The sequence below is a fragment of the Dermacentor albipictus genome, chromosome 9, assembly GCF_038994185.2.
Source record: "Dermacentor albipictus isolate Rhodes 1998 colony chromosome 9, USDA_Dalb.pri_finalv2, whole genome shotgun sequence".
Classification (NCBI taxonomy): Eukaryota; Metazoa; Arthropoda; class Arachnida; order Ixodida; family Ixodidae; genus Dermacentor; species Dermacentor albipictus.
The window spans coordinates 58666093-58689680 of record NC_091829.1 but is presented as its reverse complement, the minus strand read 5'-3'; the positions used below and the strand labels follow the sequence as shown (position 1 = coordinate 58689680).

General features: G+C 45.7%; 2 protein-coding genes across 6 annotated transcripts in view; both read right to left on the bottom strand.

Moving 5' to 3' along the window:
• The window catches only part of LOC139049981 (zinc finger protein 83-like), a 145594-nt gene that overhangs the window by 30634 nt on the left and 91372 nt on the right, over positions 1 to 23588 (bottom strand). The gene's annotated exons all lie outside the window — the stretch shown is intronic.
• LOC139049780 (uncharacterized) lies at positions 6271 to 20685 on the bottom strand. Its single transcript, XM_070525584.1, has 6 exons — positions 20335 to 20685; positions 17895 to 17945; positions 17319 to 17395; positions 10818 to 10891; positions 9312 to 9371; positions 6271 to 6324 (listed from the first exon to the last, which is right to left on the bottom strand). The coding sequence occupies exons 1-6, from the start codon at positions 20454 to 20456 to the stop codon at positions 6271 to 6273; spliced, it is 438 nt and encodes a 145-aa protein (XP_070381685.1). The 5' UTR covers positions 20457 to 20685.

Genomic DNA, 23588 nt, shown 5'->3' with positions numbered 1-23588 from the left:
GTAAAATAAGTCTGTCTTTATTGCGTAAGGAAAAGTGAAAAGTCTCGCCAGCACACTGATTGCAGCGCAAGAGCACAAGCCGTTTCTCAGAAGGATAGCTGTCGACATACGCAATTCACTGACGTCACATGAAAGTGCACAGATGCTAATTAGGTGATACGAGCGCGGTCCAGTAATGAATTTCTTCCTACTGCCATATGCTGGTTTTATTTTAGTTTTTGCTACCTGTCGATGGCGACATACGTAAAAGCATGAGGTCGTCGTGCAGGAATATGCTCTAAATGCAAAACGGAACGACATTTATTTACCTGCTCAGTATATCCATAGCTTTCTATGTAGATTCATCAAGAAACATTGACATCAAATACAAGCATAGCTGGACATTGTTCACGTAATTACGTAATTGAACCTGTGCAACACTTTTGTCGTTGCGTGATATGTCTCGTAAATACTTCTATTTATAACACATCTTACTTGAAAATGAACGATTACAGTGTTTCTACCTGTTTGCGACAAAGCTGATGCTTGCTAAACATGTTAAACACAACTACTTATTATAAATCTAGGTTAAACATTATTGTCAAGAAAAAATGTACCGCAGCCAATGTTGCCTTTGATGATCTGCTGATAAACTAAAAAATGAATTCCAATAAAGCTTAGATTTTAACACTTCGCTCCGCTTTCTCACCAGCCTGCCACTGTGTCAGCCCACTCTGCGACTTACCTTTTTCATCTGATGAAATTTTCCGTGCTAGAGAGACGGCGAAGTATGCCCGGTTGTATAAGAGCGCGTGTTTCTGCTCCCTCCCCCTTCACCTTACTAAGGCGGAGGAAGTTGTGCTTAGGAGGCTTCGGGCCGGGGTGGCCCTTACACCAGCTGTTATCTCAAGGTGGAACTGGTCGCATTTATGGCTGGGTGCTATGTGTCCATACTGCTCCGTTCCTGTAATGGAAGCAGATGCATACCACCTAATATGGACATGTACTGGTTTAAAATCGGAACGCTCGTGTCTCCTACTGCAAGCCGGCCTCTGCTACAGTGTGACAACCAGCTATGACCGTTGGATACATGACAACAGATTCCACAAAACACTGCTTCAATTCATACGCAACACAGGCCTCACAGCACACATATAATACACATATATGCATCAAGAATTATGCCTTAAGGGCAAGTCTTTATCGCAATAAAAAAAAGTATGCCCAGTGCTTCGTTTTGTTACTTTCGCGTCTTTTTGCAATCCTTATTCAACCACGGGACCCGTTTTCTGCATGTATTGGCATTCGTTTGTGGAACGAACGTTATTAGTGCCATAGCGTTAAGAGTCCCGTGTCGCAGAAAATGCGGTGTCGGCGGCGTCCCCTCACGCGAAAGTTACCACGCGTATATTATTGTATATGTATATGCCACACCTCGCTTTATGGCATGCTGTATATGCGGATTATATTTCAGCACCATTCTGTCAGAGAAGTTGATCATACCGTCTCTTACGTTTTTACAAGGTATTCCCTCGGAAGTTATAGATTGTCAGCCCACAAAAAAAAATGTCATGGAGCAAAACACGGGCACCGCATGCTCTTTTCTGTGAAACCTTATACGAGTTAATTATTATGAGTGAGAAACAGCAACGGAAACCAGAAAGTGACGTAATTTCTTTTTTCTTTTTCTTTTTGGCGCGGCTGTGCACCATCTTCCGCATCGGCCCACGCAAGGGGCCGCACTTCTACCCAAACGCTCTCCTTCGTTCATAGTGTTTGGCACCAGAGTTTCTCGATAAATATTACGGCTATATAGTTTGCAGCTACCTGAAATCGTGAGAAGAATTTGTGGATCTTTGAATGTTTTCACCTTCCGCTTTTAAAGGCGAAGCTTAAGATTCCTGCAAGTATTTGCTGAAACAATAATAAAAGCGCTGAAGTATGCTACTGCGTCGTCTATGCTAAGCTCTCATATACAATATCCCGTTAGGTATGGCGATTCTTTAAAAATTTGAGACAACCTTAGCACTTCTTCTGAGTTCTTAATACGAAAGTGTTGTTGTCCAATTGAAGGCCTTTGAGTGAGCCTTGAAGTTACGAACTCCTCTCGGGCAAGAAATCGCGTTTAGACGCTTGCCCGGCGCTTTCGAGAAAGCAAAATACCGGTGCACTTCAACCTGAGACGTCTTGCTGCTCTCTGACTGCCATAGAATCTGTGGCGACGCTCCCGAGCAAGTTGTGGTGATTTCGAGCCTTAGCTCAATCAGGCCTCGCACACTGGGGACCGTTTCACGTCCCGCTCAGTGATTGTCCCACAGTCGTAAATTGAGTTTCATGCCCACCACGACGAGCGCTGTAGTCGTTAAATTAAATATGCTGCTGCCTGCTCCGAACTTTATAGATTTGCGTTGCGCAATCTCTAATCAGATATTGAACACAACGACCGAAGCGTGAGTGCTGTATCACATTGGAAATATGATGCCACAAGAGGAAGGAGCCGGAAACAGAAACAAGCCGAGTCAGCAGTCGAGCCAGTTGTTGCTGTGCTCTCAAGCTTGGAACGAAAAGTGTGCGAAAACCTATCGCCAGAAATATCAGTTAGTGGTGCACGAATGAAGTGCAACAAGGTGAGGGGGGGGGGGGCGGAGGGGGACAAACACTGAAACTAGATATTATATGGGAAAAGAAAGTTGAAAAATTTGTAATCATACTGTCGTACGAGGAAATATACCGTTTCAAATATTTTTGCTGTGCTAACACAACTGGTAATTTCTGGTATTTGGTATTTGGTATCTGGTATTTCACCACTTATTTATTCTTTGTTGGTGACACCTATCAACCCATGACTCTGGCGCAAGACTTGACATGACTGCGCAAAGCAGCTGTTACGTCGCGCTGAATGGCGTTGCTCACTTGAATGCGGTGGTTTCTTTCGTTTGTTGTTATATTTCTTTGCGTGTTTGTTCAAACTGAGGCGTGCGCTTCACTTTAAATTTTGCATGACCTAACGCACGGCAATGATAGGCGAAAGGTGTGAGGGGAGGGTTTCTGTTATCGTGCAAGTTCTCGCCTCGTCATCCGGCGCGCTGTGTCTCGTCGTGAAGATAAACGCGAAACGCTCCCCGAAGAAAGCTTGGCTGTAAGTACATCTGTTCACTCATTTAACAAAACCACAGAGTGTCCGACGAGCAGCAAAATTATTACGTCAAATGTTTTTTAAGCCATGTTGTCTTTTCTGATAACTATTTGATAGGAATACGAGTTGTGTCGCAGGGAATCGCGAATTCTCCGAAAATATTTCGCATATGTTGCTGCACATTACGACTGTTTGCTGGCCATAGTACTTTTCATCAATTGAAATAAGCTTTGTTTGGCTAAATATATTGGTTTCATTATTCTAGACGAATGAAATTGAAGTTTATTTTGAGACCTGTGACCCTGCCCTGTATTTCCATCCAATTTTCTCACCTTCCTTGGGAACCGACTTGAGCAATTGCCACCAATTACAGCCTAATTATGTTACCATTAAGACATACGCCACTCATAATTTAATGATCCGCTTGAGCTTCAGCTGAGGCGAATTCCGAGCTCGCCTCAGCCTCAAAAGAGAAATAACTGCTGGCCTAGGGGTCGGAATGTTAGATGCTTAAGGAATTAGAACATTCACTCCAAGCAAAGTAAGAAATTTACATCACTCCCATTTTCAGGTGTGACGTCACTTTTTATTTTAAATGTTTTCTTGCTGTTACTTGACTACGTTGTTTGACGTGCAGCCGAAACTCCAAGCTACCTTGCCAAGATACTCTAATGCTGCACCATTTACTATTATGTTCGATTAGATATGTTTGCATGTACAACTCCTGGGGTGGCCAGAGGCACCGTATGTTGGCTTCGTCCTTGTGCTTATTCTGCCATGTGCATCAATGTCTTCGATATTATTGTTGCGTCTATAGGGTACCCGTGAAAGGGAGGGGGGGGGGGGGGGTCAGTTTCTGGTTGCTGGTGTGAATTGTGTTTGAAGGGCGTATTCATGGCTTACAGTGTGTATACGGTCACAACGAAGCACCTCTATGAGATTTCACGTTGTTGTAACGGCGAACAACACAGTAGCAAGAACTTTGAGTCAGGAAATACTTTTTATTTGGTGTAACAGAAGTAACAAAACAAGTTATACTCGGGCAGAAGGATAGTGGCGGGAACGTGCGCCAATCGTCCAAAACGTGGTTTGTGCATAATCATCGTCGGCTATTCCCACGTGATTCGTAGAAGATTGCACCGTCATCGCTGGTGCTCACACGCCTTTGAGAATGCACATGTCCATTGGCGTTACGCGTACAATTTCATTACAAAAGGTCATCACAAAGAATCGACGAGAAATTCGAGAATGTTCCGATACCTGAAGGCACGTCAAGCACTCAGCAGTAACTGAAGATTTGTTAGTGGTTGAAAAGGGTTGAAAGTAAAGAGGTAAAGTACGCGTATCAATACGCATAAGAACTGTGTCTTACTTGACTATTCATTGCTCGCACGGATGCGTTTGTCACATCAGAGTAAGATTTTACAGCATTTACTAGAGAGTAGGCCGAGTCAAAACATGCGTTTTCCGAGAGAGAAAAACTGCCCCTTAAAAATGACAGGTTCTACCAGCATAAAACAAGAACAACAAAATTTCGTACATCGAGAGTATATCATATAGGGAAGGTCCAAACGATTTGAAATTAAAAGTCTCAATACTCTCATCAGCTTAGTTTATGATAGTGAACAAATATTTTCGGTAAGAATACAAGAGTCAAAGAACCAGAATATCCGATGCATCGAAAAAAATTTACTGCAAATAAATTTTCCTAAACCTATAATGTGGCTGTATATTTTCGTAAAAGTCCCTACAAGCATTGTCTGTTGAAGGCAACAGAGCTGAAGAACCAGAAATAATGGCGGATATTGACTTTGAGTTAAAAAAGAACAGTCCTTACTTTTCAAATGGTTCTTAATGATATGTGTGTTTCTATTAAAGCAAAACAACTAATAGGATGTATAATTAAAACTCGTTTTCTAGTACACTGCAATGACGCTTCCACCAAACACTTCTCTAACTAAACGAGGTGCCAAGAATCATGTGCGGGCATTTAAACCTACTAGTTACACAAAGCACACAAACTGACTATCAGCGTTTGTCCTGAAATGAGTTTCCGAAAGCTATGTTCGCGAACAACGTAGTTCTGCAAACACTGAGCACTGACCAAGACCTGCACTGTACTTCGAAGTTGAAGAACGACGAATTCTTCTGGCGGCGACGTCTTGTCTGGTAGTTTTTTAAAGCCCGCTTTTTACTCAGCCGTGTCAAATGTCCAAAGAAGCCGGTATTTGCACATGATTTGTTTAATTAATTGGTCACGCCTGTGGGAGATTGTCAGCGCTGCTTCCCGGCACGGCTTTACTCTCGCGTTTTGCGAAAGCAAGGGGCGATTTACCTAACTGGCGCACTAGTCGGAGTATTACGGCTGCTCATCCCTATGCGTGACGAGGTGTGTAATTAGTCGAACCTCGTCTTCAAAGGAAGCTCCACATAAGTAGCATGTATTTTTTTGGCACAGGTATCCATCAAGGTTTTGTTTGTCTGCGAAACCAAAAGGCTCAGCCAGGGTTTCATCCCCGTGCATGATTTGGCGGTGATGACCGATACCTGAGTAGTTCACAAATGATAGATGACATATTTCGCAAACGAAAGCTGCATCCTTACTATGCGACTTTAGATGACGCGCGAGACATTGCTTGGTTCTGAATGCTTTACTACACTTATGACAGACATGGCGCTTCTCGTCAGTGTGAATGAGCTGGTGTGTACGAAGATTCGACATTTCCGCGAATGATTTACCACATGTTACGCAAGTGTAGGGTTTCTCGCCTGTATGCGTGCGCATATGGTTGTCTACAGAACTAGAACACCGGAACGATTTGTCACATATATGACATCTATATGGTTTCTCGCCTGTATGGATGCGTTTATGGCTATTTAGGTCATCAGAACGCCGAAACAATTTATCACATATTTCGCATTTGTACGGTCTCTCGTCTGTGTGCGTGCGGTAATGTCGAACTAGATGATAAGCCCGGTGGAACAGTTTGCCACAGCTTCCGCATTTGTGGTTTTCGGCAGTACGGGTGCGGCAATATTCTACAAACTTCAAATTCTTCGCAGGCGACTGATCGCTGGCTTTAGAAATGTGGACTGTGTCACCCGTGTGTTGGTTGACGTGCCCGTGTAAAGCAACCGGTCTGGTAGAAGCATTGTCAGAGATACCACACAACTCTTCCTGTCTCCTTCCTCTGGTTGCAGTAGAATTCCTGCAAGGAGATGGACAAATAGCTCAATAGGCGCGACTCTTGTAAGGGGAGAACAAAAACACGTTTTGCGAATTCAGAGGTTGACAAACTAAAACGCGAGTTAATGGTAAGGCGACTTGCTGAACCTAAGCGCGAATTTGCTGCGTTTAAACTTAGCGCACATTTTGGGCTCCGGATTGGCAAAAGTTGCTGATTTTGATGGTTTGCTTTGCTAAACTGGAACGTAATCATCTTTACTGAGTTGCGAGCAATACAGAAACTATGCTTGACTCAATTCATCATGCTTAACCTACATAAAACAAGTGCAGGTGAGGAGAAATTTCCAGCGGTGATGGTTAGTCAAGAAACTTAGCCGGTCAACATTTTTAAAATACACGAGCGTCTTCAACACGCTCAAAAGCAGGATTCAGGGAAAACTTCCGAAATGTTTCCCTGGAAGTGGGACATTCTACATTGAAAATGACTGTTTTTCACCAGCTAAAATGCGTCTACGTTTTTAGGACGTCTTTTATTTGAAGAAGAGTAAGAAAAGTACTGCAGCTTGGTACACTTTTCGAACATGTGAAGGCGAAAGCTTGCTGCAGCCGTGGTAGTGCATTCAGGTATGCGATCGGAGGGATCAGCCCTTTTGCAAGACATAACGAGCCGCGTATGATGCCGTAGGTCGACTTCTTCAACCACACATGCTTGACCCTAATGCAATACCTAAAGCCTCTTTCGTTCCTTCTGTCGTTCTTTCATTCTGTCATTCTTTCATTCGTACTTTTTGTTCATTTGCTTTTCTTACCTTCGTCCTTTCTTTCTTTTCTTATTTCTTTCTTTTGTTTCTTCATTGATTTTCAGCCATTGCATCTTTGCTTCTTTATGGTGTATGAGCCATTCCTGATGATATTTTTTATCTCTGGACTAAGGCCGCTTTTTCAGGGTAGGAGCCATTGCAACGGGCCACTTAAGGCTTTCGTCCTAATAATTGGAAATGATACGAAGGCGCACTATTGGCGTTATTCCGGACAAGTATAGGTGGATTGCCTCTCCATCGGATACGTCGTAGCTCAATCGCTACATATTGTTACGGAAGGCTGAAAGATGAGAGAGGACGAAGAAGATCGGAGACGACTGGCTGCTGCGTGTTGTTGATGGTCAGGCATCTTAACTACTCTAACTCAGCCTGTATATATTGTAAATATAGTGTTTCTGTGCTCGCAACATCCCCGCAATAATATGTTGAACAGGAAGAAAGAAACTTCCGGTTTCAAATATTTTTATTTGTATCCAGTCATTTAACGTTCCACTCGCATCGGAACATTACACCGTTCCTGCCGAAGGCATGGAGCTTTCAACACACACATAATCCATTCCACCGTACGCAACCATAACCAATTTTTAGTACAATGAATGAAATATGCTGCCGACGAAGTTTCCCTTTTTGCTTCTTCATCTCGTGCAAACATGCATTACGACGTTCATTGTAATCAACGTTGAACTAAAACAAATAACCTGTATTTCGCTTACTTCTGTCCACGGCCGAGAGCATTTTTCTCGGTCAGTCAATTACATCTGGAAGTGTTGAGTCAAGTCAATGTTGGTAAGACATCTTTTGTACCGTTTAGGCGAGAAAAAAAATAAAACGGGCTGTAGAGGGGGGAGGGAAAACTTTTGAGTCTTTCGAGAGTTTCGCGGTTATGAGGTCTCCGTCGTCTTCATCTTCTTGGCGCTGGCGACTGGAGACTTCTCTTCAGCAAGGCTGTAGAGCAAAGATGCCTGCGCCTAGTGCGTCTTCTATCTTGTATGTTGCTCTTTTGAAATATCCATGGTAAGCCCCAGATGAACATTGTGCGGTATCGTTGCGGTAACCTTCTGTTTATTTGTTTACCTATACGTATTCTTGTTAACGTTGGTAACACGAGTCATGCGGCCTTATGGTGTGGTTCAACTTCTGTGGTGTTAACATACACGTCGTTTCTAATCATGCCAGCTTGGCCAGTATGGAGAGCAGATTATGTAATGAACTTACAGCTAGCTAAAGAAAAAAATAAATAAAAGTTAGGACAAATGCTGAACAGGCCACGATAGCGAAAGTGCTGTTTTCGCTAAACCCGTGTAGGTCTAAGAGCAGGACTCTTTTTTGTTCTCCGCGGGGATTGTAATACACTAATTTCATTTGAAGGAAAAATTAATTTTCGACAACTCTATCACTACTAATTTTAATTTGTGTCATTGTCCACGGGAAAACTCGCAGATCGCTAAGTTTCAGAACAACAGAAGAATAAAATACACAACTTTAACTTGCAAAGAAATATACCTCCCGAAGTCCTACTAGCTGCATCTCTTGGAGAATCCTCAGTGGCAACTTTGACGTACTTTTCCAGTTTGCGTGAGATGGTTACTACGTGAACAAGGATTTTCAATGTATGTACCAATGAAATAGCATGTCTTAGAGTGCTGTCTTAAACATGTATTTAGTGCACTTTACCTTTGTTATTTGGTGCAGTTGATAGAATCCTGGCATTGATTTTATTGCCGATTTGAAAAGGTCGAATTCTGATACTTGATTTTCTCGCTTTTTACTAAGTATAGGTCATCAGCCAAAAACGCAATTGCTGCAAATACACTAATAGCGCATTAAATAGCGTACTAAATGCAGCAAGCTTCACTAATGCTGGTGCAGTATGTGCTCGAGGAAACTGATTTATCCTTTCCCATGTACCTAGGTAGTAGATCCTGAGCTAAAGCTTCCTGCTTACGCCAGCTCCATACAGTGTGAACAGCTGATATTTAGAATTTGAATGGTCGGAACTTCAATCCCTCTCATAAAATCGTGAGTGCAAGCATAACTCAGCCATAGACGGCTTTCCCTGTCATCTCAGTGAGTTGCTCTATCGAAAGGAGTTCATGCAAATGTTTGACTCACCTAGCTTCGTTTCCCAATGTGCCCGTTGCTTCCTGCATGGCCGCGCGGCTTGTGCTAGCCACCGAGTCATCCCCACCGCTGCTGCAGACCAGCAGTGTGAATCCGGTGCTTCGGTCTTCAGTGTTTTCTTTGTGCCCTGAAAGCACAGGCGCCAGTTCACCACTGTGCGTCAAGTCACGAGGCTGGAGCGTTCCAGGATATGAACGCGCAGGAATCAAAAAGAAACCGTGAGAGCTCTGCTGCGCTCTGAAGTGAACCCCATAGCATAAGCAACAAACGCCTGAAAACGCAACATAGCTCCGACGATGAAGATAAACATGTGTTTTGGGAGTTGTTCATTGTTTTATTCTGGGGTCATTTCTGCCTAAACCGGCGCTTGGATGATATTGAAATGCCTGATGTTTGTTTCCTCGCTTCTTGTCACGCTTTGATAGTGAAATGGCTCTGTGATAATCTACTCGACATGAGACATCGGTGCCGCATCTGATACAAGCAATCATATTATGCATGTAGGGACGAATGGCTAACATACTAGCTTGGTGCGATTCAAAATGTTCATGCCAGTGAGTCACTGGTATTGGGCGCTCATTTTCAAAGATTTCCTCACTGAATGCGGGAGCTTTTCGGAAGATCATTAGCTCTTCTGTGTAATTGGGGTCTAATGGCTACAGTACCGGGCTGCTGTGCCCGACACCACTGTTGCGATTCTATCAGCGCGGGCGCAATCATGTTCTTTTCATTTAAACAACGCTAGATAAGAGCGTACATATCCTGCCTGCCTACCCACTTACCTATGTAACGCAAAGTGCTTATAATCGATCACAAACCAAGCGCAAACGGTTATATGTACTCAGTCAAGGACAAACAAGTTTCATGAATACGCCATCCAATTTGGTTCGCTGACATCCGTGACTTCAATCACCGTTGCGCATTTGAAGTAGCTATTTTCACCGTACATAATTGTCTGTGACATTGGTAGTATGTTGAAACCTGAACGTCTTGGGAAATTGAATAAGCGATAACCATATCAGCAGTCAGGCAATGGTAATACGTTAACTTCAAATGGCGAGCTCTTTTTCTTCGATTTCCTTTATATTTTCATTAGCACAGCGAGTTCATTAAGGTGCGAGTGGATTCCAGCGCTCTTCCCTTTTAGAGGGTAAAAGCGGTTATGCTTGGGTGTTGTGGGCGGAGCTTGCACTTTATTCTTAGGTTGTCACCAACTATTGAATGAGGCGAAGAACTTTTAGCAATAAAGTGACCTAACGGAAGCAAGAAACGTTTAGATGAACCGAATAACTAAAAGGTACACGAACGACATTTTCGCAACCGCATCTGAGCCAGCGGCAATGCTGCTTACCATTGAGGGCATGTTAAGCGTCCCCTGGTGGTCATAATTAATTTGGAGTCCCCTGCTACTGGGGTGCATCATGATGAAATCGCGGATTTGACACGAAAAACCGCAGAATTCCTTCATTCATGCTGTTTAAATGCGTAGTGCTAGATAGCAAACGTTACATTCCTCAATCACCTTGAAGGCGCGGAGAGGTATACTAACAGCTGAAAACGTTCCTGCACCTACCGGAGATGCTGGATGTGCCATCAACTGTGTGGTATTGCGTGTTCCATTGGCCAACACTGGTAGTCTCTGGAAATCTGAAATACAAGACAGATATTCGCATAAACAGCAAGACCTGAGGTGGTGAACAGTGGTACAACAAATATTGTAGCCGAAGCCAATGTTTAGAAAAGGGCTCGCAACTGACGAGCACAAGTGCCCTTGTGGAAACGTTTGCGTCAAGAATCCTTCAGGCAAACAGACATTGCACTGGGGGAATGTACTGCTAGCTATGAGATCGAAATTATCATCATCATCATCATCATCATCATCATCATCATCATCATCATCATCATTTATTTTTCCTTAAAAACCCCTGTCGGGGTATTACATAAGGGGGGTTACAGAAGATAAGGATAGAAACAAAGATATGGTTACAATTTCTTATAAGATTCAGCCTGTGGATTCGCATTAAAACAAACAAACAACAACATCAAAAAAGCAAGAGGCACACTGAATAGAATGCAAAAGCAAATCAGCAGAACAGTCAAAATGTGAGACGGCAGTCGCAAATGAATGAAGGCACAGTACGGTCATTATAAGGTTAGGGTTTAAGGTGATCAGTAAGCAGCTGCTTGAAGATAATGGGGTTGCGCTCATTGACAACTTTATCTGGCAAATTGTTCCACTATATAATGGCGCTAGGCAAAAACAATTGATTAAAGGAAAGTGTTGGACAATGCAAGCGCTGGATGCTGCAAGAGCTAAAAAGGCGACGAGATTTACGGGTTGGTGGGATTAGAAGCCTTCCATGCAGTTCGGGGAAGTTATAATAATGTCGTTGGAAAAGGCACAGTTTCGCAATGTGTTGGGTTAATATTGAACGTGACAACTGTTACATCTATAGGGTCATTTGAATTATAATAAAATGAATAACAAAATAACAAATAATAGTAATGACCTCCAATGTGCGCGATCAATGAGATAGCATGGTGGGGAGGACCGGCAAAGGAAACTACAGGGGCTTGTCCTATAGCGAACATTCACTGATGCCCTCCCCGTTATACGTGATTTCCGTAGCACAGTTCAGAGGGGCCGGAAACTATTACGTACCAAGGCGCCACCGTTCTCTGCACGGGAGGCTAAATTTAAAGGAGTGTGCACATTGAGATCATTAACGAAAGGGAAAGCTTGTTTACCAGAAGAAAAGAAGTAGTCGCATCATTACGCAATACATTACATGGCAATTGACTTATTTCATGTTTTTAATGCCGTATATGAGGTTCAGCAATGGCTTAACTTAGGGCTAAGGAAAAAGTTTCGTCTTTTCGCTTCCGAAACGTATGGTGCAGGTGAAACAATTTAACATATAAAAACTAAATGCTGACGTTTTATGTACAAAAACCACGATGTGATTATGAGGCAAGCCGTAGTGCGGAAATACCGATTTCGACCACATTTTGTACTGCCTGCGTGCCAAAGCTACACCGCCCAGGTAACCTTAGACATTCTAAGCGTTTCATTTTGAGCGCTTTCTTTTAGATGAACATCTTGCTCCTCTCTATCTAGATACGTTCCACAAGGGGGGGGGGGGTGAGTAAGCAGGTAACCAACCAGAAAGTATGTTTTCACGTGTAACAGGAGTGCGACATGCTGCCTAAATTTTTTTTACTGCGTCCATGTCCGGTCGCGCTCCCGGAACTATTACGTATGCTACCAACAGCTCCGCTGTTGAATGCTCCAAACTGCAGATGTAGTGCCTCTGTCAGGGATCGCAACAAGCCTTTGCCCCGGGAAAGATTATTGAGTACAGAAATGGATGTACCGCGGGTTGCGATCACCGCTGGCTCTGAGTTGCTTTACAACGAAACTTTTCTAAATGCGGGCTTACCTGGCACCGTCCCCTAAAATGGCTGTTGCTTGCTCCATGCCAGCGTGACTTGTGCTGGGCCTTCCATAATCGACATTGGAGCTGGGTCCCAGAAGCGGGAAACTAATGCTTGCATTGTAAGTGGCACTTGTATGGCATGAAAGTACAGTATAGGTGTTCATTCACAGCAGTGGAAGGGCAATTCATATGAAATGAATATTTCATTGTGATAGATCGTGCGAGGCGAATAGCATTTAGTGATTCGGGAACCCTTTTGCAGGGCTTCCGTACGCGGTGTTCTTATCTCTGAAACGCCATTCCAGCAGTGTTCACAAGACGTCATTCTCGGCATGGACTTCCTGAACCAACACGGCGCAATCATCGACCTGAAGTCGAAGTCGATAACGCTGTCGGAAGGTCGTGCGGTACCGCCGGTGAGTTTTCGTAGTCACTACACCTTAAGCGTGCTTGAATGTCAACTCGGCATCCCGCCCCACTCCAGCATTGTCATTTCCATCGGCACCAAAGCACCTGCCGACGTAAAAGGCGTCATCGAGGGCGACCAACGTCTATTGCTGGACCGTGAAATTTGCTTCGCAAGAGATACGCTCGACTGCACTGAGGAAAAACTAAAGTGTTGCTGGCAAACTTCAGCAAGGAGCAGTTCAGCAAACTTCAACAAGGGCACTACGATCGCATACATCGAGGAAATTCTGGAAACCAGTAATGCGTTCGTTCTATCGGATTCTACCGCATCTACCCCGATGACCCTAGTTCCCGAAATAGACTTCGACATAAATCCAAGTCTCCCCATGATTAAGCAGCAACAGCCAAGAAGTCTGCTATGATGATACAAAGGCTGCTTTTCGACGTGATCGAGGATTCGACAAACGCCAGTCGCAAAGCATCGCATAATCACCGAAGAGTGGGCTCGACCACTCCGCTAGAGCTTTTACCGAGTTTCGACGCGAGAACCTGAAGCTATAAGAGAACAAGTCGACGAAATGCTGCGCGACGACATCGTCCAGCCGTCGAAAACCCCGTGGGCATCTCCCGTAGTGTTGGTGAAGACAAAGGACGGAACCCTACACTTGTGCGTCGATTATCGTAGACTTAACAAGATCACGAAGAAGGACGTATACCCCCTTCCACGGGCAGACGACGCATTAGATCGGCTCTGCAACGCAAAATACATCTCGTCGATGGATCTCAAGTCTGGCTACTGGCAAATAGAAGTCGACGAGAGAGATCGCGAAAAGACCACATTCATCACGCCAGACGGCTTCTACGAGTTCAAGGTCATGCCATTCGGACTGTGCTCGGCGCCTTCAACGTTCCAGCGCGTCATGGACACGGTGTTAGCAGGATTGAGGTGGCAGACCTGTCTTGATTACTGGGATGACGTCGTCGCCTTCGCCTGAAATTTTGACGATCACCTTAGGCGGCTCGCGACAGTACTAGAGGACATCAAGTCATCAGGACTCACTCTGAAGCCAAAGAAGTGCCGCTTCGCTTATGACGAGCTTCTGTTCCTAGGCCACGCCATCAGCAAGTGTGAAGTCTGTCCCGACCTGCAGAAGACTGCTGCCATCGCAAAGTTCCGAGAGCCCATCGATAAGAAGGCAGTGCGTCGATTCCTTGGCATGTGGGCCTACTACAGGTGGTTTGTCAAGGACTTTTCACGCATTGCTGAGCCGCTGACACACCTAACTAAATGTCATGCCGAGTTCAAGTGGTAAACGCCGCAGGCCGACGAATTTGAAGAACTCAAACGACGCCTGCAGTCGCCCCCAGCACCTGAGCACTCAGACGAGGACGCTGATACCGAAATCCACACTGACGCCAGTAGCCTAGGCCTCGGTGCCGTCCTAGTCTAGAGAAAAGACGCACTTGAACGCTTGACAGCTTACGCTAGCCGGTCGTTGTCAAGAGCGGAAGGCAATGATTCTACAACCGAATAGGAATGCCTCGCTATCGTTTGGGCTACAGCGAAATTTCGCCCTTACCTATACGGCCTGCCATTCAAAGTCGTAAGCGACCATCACGCCTTGTGTTGGCTAGCGAAATTAAAGGACCCTTAAAGACGGCTGGTGAGGGAGTCTAAGGTTGCAAGAATACGATATCACTGTAATCTACAAGTCAGAATGAAAACACTCTGACGCCGATTGCCTATCACGCGCCCCCATTGACTCGCCGCCGCAAGATGACGAGGATGACGACGCCTTCCTTGGCATATTAAGCGCGGAAGACTTCGCTGAACAGCAATGAGCAGACTCGGAGCTGAAACGCCTTGTCGAGTATTTGGAAGGGCACACCGACGTTGTCCCTAAGGAATTTAGGTGACGATTGTCTTGTTCTCGCTTCAAAACAACCTACTCGTAAAGAAGAACTTCTCACCAGTCCGCGCCAACTACTTTCTTGTTCCCTCAGGGCTGCGTCTAGAAGTATTGCACGTCCTGCATTACGATCTGACTGCTGGACACCGCGGATTCTCCCGGACACTGTCTAGGCTGTCCAGGATACAGGAAATGTATTATTGGCCGCACCTGACCGCCGACGTCGTCGCCCGTTATGTAAAAACATGCCGACACTGTCATCGACGCAAGACACCACCGACAAGGCCAGCGGGATTACTACAGCCAATGGAGCGGCCTTGCCGACCGTTTCAGCAGATCGGGATGGACTTGTTGGGACCCTTTCCAATATCAACAACCGAAAATATGTAGACCGTCGTGGCGACGGACTACCTGACACGCTTCGCTGAAACGAAAGCACTCCCGATAGGTAGCGCAGCCGAAGTGGCTAAATTGTTTGTCGAGAACATCCTGCTGCGACATGGCGCCCCAGAAGTCCTCATCACCGACAGAGGAATGGCCTTTAGAGCGGAGCTCACCAAAGTCATTCTGCAGTACAGTCAGACAAGGCACAGGAGGACAACTGCCTACCATCCACAGACGAATGGTCTTATGGAGCGCCTAAATAAGACCCTCGCCGACATGCTAGCGATGTACGTCGACGTCGAACACAAGACCTGGGATGCCGTGCTGCCGTACGTAACATTCGCTTACAACACTGCGGTGCAAGAAACAACACAGCTCACGCCGTTTTAGCTGGTTTACAACAGGAACCCGATGACGACGCTCGTCGCCATGCCGCCGCACGTCACTGACGAAGAGAATTTTGACATCGCTACCTATCTCCAGCGCGCCGAAGAAGCCCGACAGCTCGCCCACCTACGGATCAAGAACCAGCAGCGTACAGACAGCCGACACTACAACCTCCGACGACGCTTCGTTGAGTACCAGCCCGGCGATCGTGTTTGGGTTTGGACCCCAATACGCCGACGAGGAGAAACTATTGCGACGCTATTTCGGACCCTACAAGGTAATTCGATGTATTGGCGCACTGGACTATGAGGTCGTGCCAGATAGCATTTCGCATTCACAGTGGCGACACGCACGATCTGAAGTGGTACACGTGGTGCGTCTTAAACCATTTTACGGATCCTGACGAACTTCCTTATTTTGTTGTTCTTATTGCTACGAGTGTTTTCATTTATTACTTTCGTTTGCAGCATCGGGTGGCTGCTTTTTAAGACGGGGGTATTGACACGCGTACTTGTTTGTCTTCATCGGGTGACATGTTCCACCGCCTAACAAATGTTATCGCACAACGCAGGACGCGCCTGCATGTATCGGAATTTTCTGGAATGTTATCGATGCTTCCATCCGCTGTCTGTGACCGAACCTTCTGTAATCTGATCGCATGCGTGTGCCACGCGAATAATGTAGAACTTTGTTAAAGGCACGCGGGTCACAGCGATTACTCTGGAATATTCGACGACTGATGTATAAAAGCCGACGCGCTTGACCCGCTGATCAAATTTTCGACGATCGCCGACCGTGTTCACCACTGTCGCCGTTATTTGAGCGTAGCCTGTTTTTGCGGGCACAAATTCGCCCCAATAAAACGCTAGTTTCATCTTTCTCAGTTTGGCTGCTTTCTTCAGTCACTACCCTGTGACAATACACCGTTTTGGGTTGCCCCAAATTGCATGCTGTAACTTCTGCATTCCGCCGCAGCGGGATGTGTCGGTTGCTCGTAACATGCTGTGCGTTAGCAATCCTCCCACTCTGCCGAAAACGTGACAGTACCGTTACGACCTTCGGTTATAGGCTTCTGAAACGACGCCCTGGTTGCACATCGCCCTGTGAATTCACAACAAAACATTTTCCTTGTCTGCTAAGTTTGATCGGTGAAATGGAAAAAACCATGATGGTAGCACGGCGAATCCACCGAGATTTTCCTTGGAATATAACATTGTAGACGAATTTTTATGCGCCGATTCCCATTACGAGTGAATTGATCACGGCCTGGAATGTAGTAGGGCCTCGGCTTCTGACAGGAGAACGTAGGAGCGTGCCTTGCAATTGACCGATATGAAAATTCATTGACAAACTAAACTGTACAGGTGTTGTATAAATTTACATGCATTCACGTGTGCACAAACTTCGTACTAAGGGCAGTGAGAAGCCGGCTTATGCAGAAACAGACTAGGCGTCGCAGGTAATGTGCCTCCGTATTCGCAATAAATGCGCGGCTGTCACAATGGACGTAAGAGCTTTCTCCCATGTTCGGGACCATCGCCTACCTACCATCGACGTTGTAAGTCCTGTCGGTTATTGGCCTGTGCTGATTGTTCCACTGGTAACGCCAGGCGTCGTCAGAAATGCTGCAATTAATAAAGGTATAAGTGTTAGACACTTACAGCTGTGAAAAAAAATTCATATTATGTTTTATTAAAAGAACGTCTGGAAGAAACAAAGTACTGCTTTGTAAACGCGCTAATTGCAATGTTTCATTCTCACTAATGGCACACTACGCTGACTGGCATATCACGAACGAAGCGTGGGGCATTGTCTGGTGCATGGCACTAATCCACCATAGTCGAAACGATACCTTCCTTGACTTCCACGAACAGTGTGAGCATAACTGTTGGAGTACTTACACCGGGTATGGTGCCTCCGTACGTAGTTTGCTATATAAAATGCGTGCTCCTCTTGCCACACTGACGGAATCGAAACAACAATTTTGGAATAAAATATTCTGCTCCATGGAACATTTTTTGCAAAAATAAAACAGGTTGAAGTATTAAAATGACAATGCATATGGTTTCTGCAATTACGCTGCGAAGCGGCACTCATATGAGAAAAATACCCCTTTGTACTCGCCTGTTGTGATTTTGCATCGCCGTGTGGATCCCGGTGTGATGGATCCCGGTTCTATGAGGAATATATCGTAGTTTAGGTAGTATTTTAAATTATAGGCACAAATGACTTGCCCTACATGCAGAAGAGATTTCTGTCTGGCAGCCAAATTTGAACATTTCAGAATGAAAGCATGAATTCGAATGAATTGAGTAACAATGAGGATGGAGGTCTTAAATATTTCTCGGCAAGCTATGCCAAGTTTGCTTCTACTATGCCACTCGCAGCTGCCTATCCAAGAATTTCTTGATGGAAATAGTTTATTGCGAGAACTGCATGAAAGAAAAACGCACATACCAAAATGGTAAATGCGAAAGTATCCTCACTCAAGAGACACCCATGGAATGAATTGACATTCTCATTGGAATGCATTATTACTTCTTATTACTTGTTTTTTACCAATAAAGGTCGTGTGAATAAGCGCCATATTTAAAGCTACCTTAATCAATTGTGCCTTATTCAACTTCGCCCTAATTAACAACAAAGCTCGTGGGTTTGCCTCCCACCAAAGGTCGTGAGTTCGAGCGCCTTAATTACCTCAATATTATTCACATGTGGTTTTTCTGCAATGATTAGCAGCAACGATGGGGAAGAAGACAGCCTCTTCTGTACAATCACATCGCTACCTTGAAGCGCATACCTAAGGCTTTCGCCTTAAAAATGTCGGTCGACAGATGCAATGCACAGCATTAGCGTAGCTGAAACGCGACGTGCTGCTGCGATTGTTTACAAACGTAAGCAGTGCCATGGAATACCATGACTTTCAGCTTCTTTATCGCTGTTGTATACAGTCGCTAAACTTTGGTGTAATGAAAACAATTTGCAAACCTGTTATCCAAATTTGAGTGGTAGAAGAACGCTGAAAAAAAAAAGTGGCTTCATTGGCCAAGCTACTCCGAGCGAGAAACGGTAAGCTTGCGCAACCACGCGTTTTTTCTTTAATGCGCAATGTTCCCTCTTAGGCCATACAGGCAAACGGACAAGCAACCCTTTTAAAGCAAACTTTGCCTTTTCCTCCACCGGGTCTACGTTTTCTAAAGATAAAGTGTTTCGCGGAAAGTATACACTTGTTCACAATTTCTTTTTATGTGGCAAATTAGAGTATTTTTGTGCACTTTGACGTGTCGTCCAGAAAGTACTATTGTGAGGAATACAATCGAGCAGATAGGACGCGTGTCAGATAGCCTCGAACCATGCTATGGGCAATACGCGACGGCAGCCGTCGGAAACAAAGCGGAAAGGAGGACGCTGTTCTAGTAACTGTTGGCACTCCCGCTGTGAATATCCTTATACAAATTGCAGAACTTCCCACATCGCCAGCGCACATTGATAAAGCTGTTTGATATTGCGGTTACTGATAACTTTGTGCACGGAAGCGTGGCCAATAGCAGCACTGCTCCGATGCGTAAGCATTCTTGAGCTACTTCCCTTTGAAATCGGCCTGTAACGTGGGACACCATGCGCTCCATAATATATGCTTCACGTCCTATGGGGTATATCTGAATATACCTTACGCTAAACGCAGGAACGGGTGCATAAGAGCTGCGCTCTAAATATATAAAATGCATGCAAGAAAAAAAAAATGACCAGCTCGAAGTCAGTGCGACACATAACCATCTTAACGGCTGTCGGCGACCATTGAGTTGCCGCCTGCTACCGTATTCGAAAAAAAAATGAAGGCGCAGTGGGAGGGCTAACATTAAGCGGAAGAGCGTCCTCCCCTCCCCTTTGTTTTCTACAGCGCCTTCCGCGTATCGCTCTAGCTCGGTTTCGATGCCTTTTGCCACCCGTTCGTGTGCTCCCCCGCTCACACTGCCCACGATAGTATTCACCAGTTCGGCAAATCAAGGGAGGCACCGCGCTCAAAGCTAATGAGTTCCTACGTTTTTCGCGCCGGAACCGGGACCTGATAAAAGGCATGCCACAGCGGAAACTGAATATAGACTATCATCGCCGGGGCTTCTGTAACAAGCACCGGAATATAGGTAAGCGCGAGCCTTCTTACAGTGCGCTTTCACCGAAATATGGCGCTCACATCGGCACTGCAATCTAGAGCACAAAGAGCACATACATAAATATTCAGAGCACATACTAGAGCACATACATAAATATTCATACATAAGCGAAAAAAAATTTCTTCGTTAAATTAATTCGTTTCGTTGTGTTATAAGTTTTATCACAAACGCTAAACAGCTGAATTTACGCTATGCATGACAATATTGATGCACCGCCTGTGCACGGACGCGTCTATATCTAACAAAGTCCCCGATTTAAAAGCTCAAGTTGGCCGTCAACAAGGACTATGTATAGGTGGAACAAATGTACAGATGTAAGAGCCTGCTACCTGGGTCATGTCTAAGGGTAACAGTATTCAATGAAAAATAGACAATCGGTAAAAGCTCACGTTGTGTAGGCGCCCAAATGAGACGAAGTGCTCTGGGTGTTGTAACGCTTTGTACTTGGGCTCGCTTCGTCCGTGAAGCTGAACGCAGGAGGCGTGTGTTCGTTGCTTGCTTCTTCAGCCATGCCTGATGTTCCAATGTTTAACGGTCTGTATGTATTCTACACTGCGCAATGTTGAATTTCCGCGCGTGCGCACTCAATGCCCAGAACGAAGGCAAACAAATAACGCATTTGACACTACGGGATTTAGAATAAAATAAGATTGCACATCTTGTAGAAACGAGACGATAGAGTGCGCCGCTAGCTTGGCGCAAAAGTGCGAATTTTTGAATGCTAGCAACGGCACCCCGATAACCCTAGCTATCTTTCCGCCAAATCATCTAACCCAGCAACCCCCCTTCCCTTTAAAAAAAGCGTTAACGTGACGATGTTATTACTTTTTTCGTGCTCTTGTCAATGTGAAGTGCACAGCTTGTAGGGGAGAAACTTGCTCGTGTAAGCACTCGTGAAAGAGCAGGTGGTATACAAGGATAATTAGCCTTAAGAAGCGTGCGGATTATCACATGTGTTTCTTCTGACTCTCAGGCTGTGTTCAAATGAAGCACATAGCTCTTATCGCCTGACGGGGGGCGCTCACTTTGTTGTGTTATCCGGAAGTTGCAGTCGCCCCATTTACGTGAATGCGACAGTGGCGCATCGCATTTGCAAGCGCATTTGGGGAAGGCGATGCGACGCCGTTTACACGTAGCGCATTACCTCTCGCGAAAACGTAGCGCCTCATGGTGTCGTATAAAGGGTGTGCAGCCGACTTCCGGTGTAACTGGTTTCCGGAAGTGGGCCGAGCGCACTTTCGTGGCTGAGTGCCGACTGTACCGACTACCGAGAGCCTCACACTTGTTCAAAATGCTTCAGAATGCACCGTTCCGTCTCCACCTTTTGCTATTTTCGTCTGCATGGACTAAGGTTGCTGTCTCGCAGCTACACCAGCGCGGCAGTCCCGCAGCTAATTCCTTCACATAATTCCCAATGCGACGATCCTGCATTTACACTCTCCGGGAGAGTTGATTCGCACCCGTAAATCTCCCCTCTCCTGGCGCACTAATGCGATACGCCTTCCTACCGCATTACCGCTGTTTACATGAACGCGATGCGTTAGAAATGAGATTCGACACTGTCGCATTCATGTAAACGCGGCTAGTGCTGCCTTCCCACTCCGTAGAAACAAAGAACTGCACATGTTTCGCACCTTCCGCGCTTCTTCGGTGACGAACACTCGTGCGTCGTTCATAGTCGTAGCTTGATCGCGCCTCGCGCACTGCGGGCAGTTTAGCGTCGCGACCAGTGATCGGGCCACAGTCGTAAATCCCGTTTCGTGCCCACCAGGACGAGGCGCAGCAGTCGTTAAATAAAATACGTTGCTGCCTAGATCGAAGCTTTCAGATTCGTGTTGCACAACCTTTATTCCAATGTCGGATACAACGAACCAAGTGTGAGCGGTTTATCGCGTGGCGAATATTCTGCCACATGATGACGGAGCGGCAAACAAAAACAAGCCGTGTCAGTAGTCGAGCCTCTTTTCACTGCACTCTCGCAGTGGGCGCGATCAAACCCACTTTTCTCCGCGTCGTTTGAACCTAAAGTTGGACAGGCTTGATTTATTCGCGCTTTCAGCGCATTATGAAAATGGTGGTGCCGTGAAAGAATTGGCGCCACATTAAACAGGACTGAATTCTGAAAACAAATCGAGGTGAGATGAGACGCTGATCGTTTGAAGCTTGTAGTGCATCGTGCAGGCTGTAGGGTGCCACTTATATTGGTAGCTGCTACCCGATCCGCTATTACAAATACAGTATAGTGAGCATCAACACGGAATTTGAACACGCTTACACCTCTGGCAATGCTTATCAACTTACATCCTGACCATGCCCCAAGAAAAAGCTCACTAAAGAAAGGTTTTCATTTATTGATTGTTTCGTGGCGGCTGTCATATCTGTTTCTATTGCGTAAGGAAGGGAAAAAGCGCACGACATGTGACGATCCCAAAAAGTCATGTTCCCAAGCCGGCGGTTCGCCGCCTGCTTCCGGCGGACTCTGAAGAGTGACGCTCGTGACATCACGTAAGCAAGCAGGCTCATTTACATCTTTTACGTGTGGCTACGCCCACGAGAACGGTTGGGCAGATGTTCGGAAAAACTGCACTGCACTCAACGAGCATGCTTCGCATTAAAATAGAGGTGCGCCATGGCATCCCTGACTACTTTTTCGTGTTGTCGTAAGTACTGCGGGAACGGTCGACGAACGAGTTCCTGCAGGCGTCGTTCATAACGTAACCACCTACATTTTTTGCGCAAAAGGATCTGTACTCCCTGCATGGTTATCAAGAAAGGCAGCAATGCGGTTACTATAGTTACGACTATTTAAACGGCGATGTCTGGCTATGGCTAATTTTCTACGACGAATAACAGCTGCACTCCCGGCACTGATACAGTCTGTAAGCAACATGAAGGCTTGAGGTTTCGAACATGTGCGATGATTGTTGTCGCATGCGAGTCCAACAATGCATCGCATTGCTCGCATATGTAAGTCCTCTCTGCGAAGCACGTGACACAATGTATTCGCTAATCAGACGATCGGATGCAAACTCCTCTGCACAGGTCGCAGGCTGCCAGGACCGGAGGCTCAATCCCATCGCTCGTAATCAGTTGTCAAGATTGGAGTCGGGCATGAATTAGATGGTAGCTGGCTCATGCCGTCGCCCAACTTATTCACGCTGAGGACGTTGTTAAAAGGAAGGACTGCTTCTCATCCAGGACGAGGAATATGGGTTTATTTACAGTATCTACGTAAAGACGTTGCAGTACATCCGTCCAGCATGACTGCGAGACAAAGTGCATCAGTCTAACATGACTGCTTGAGAAAGTATGCTGAACAGCTGCACAACAGCGGTTTATAAACATTCGTCCCTCCTCGATCCCAAGGGGAGGGAAACATTCGTCCAGTCATCGTAAACAAGCCGCCTCTCTACGGGACGGCTTACACACACACACTTCCGCACAGGTTCATGGTCCGGAACCGACGTCAGGCGGACTTCGTAGAACTCGGGGTTTACTTCAGGACAGGCGCCTTTTATTCCCCGAGATGACCCCCGCAACGCGGCCGCCATGGTGTCCATTGCCCTGCGCCTTGAACGGCGCGTGGGAAGAGGCCTCCATAGAGGTTCCCGCGGGCACTCCCCCGCTCATAGCAGATAAGGTA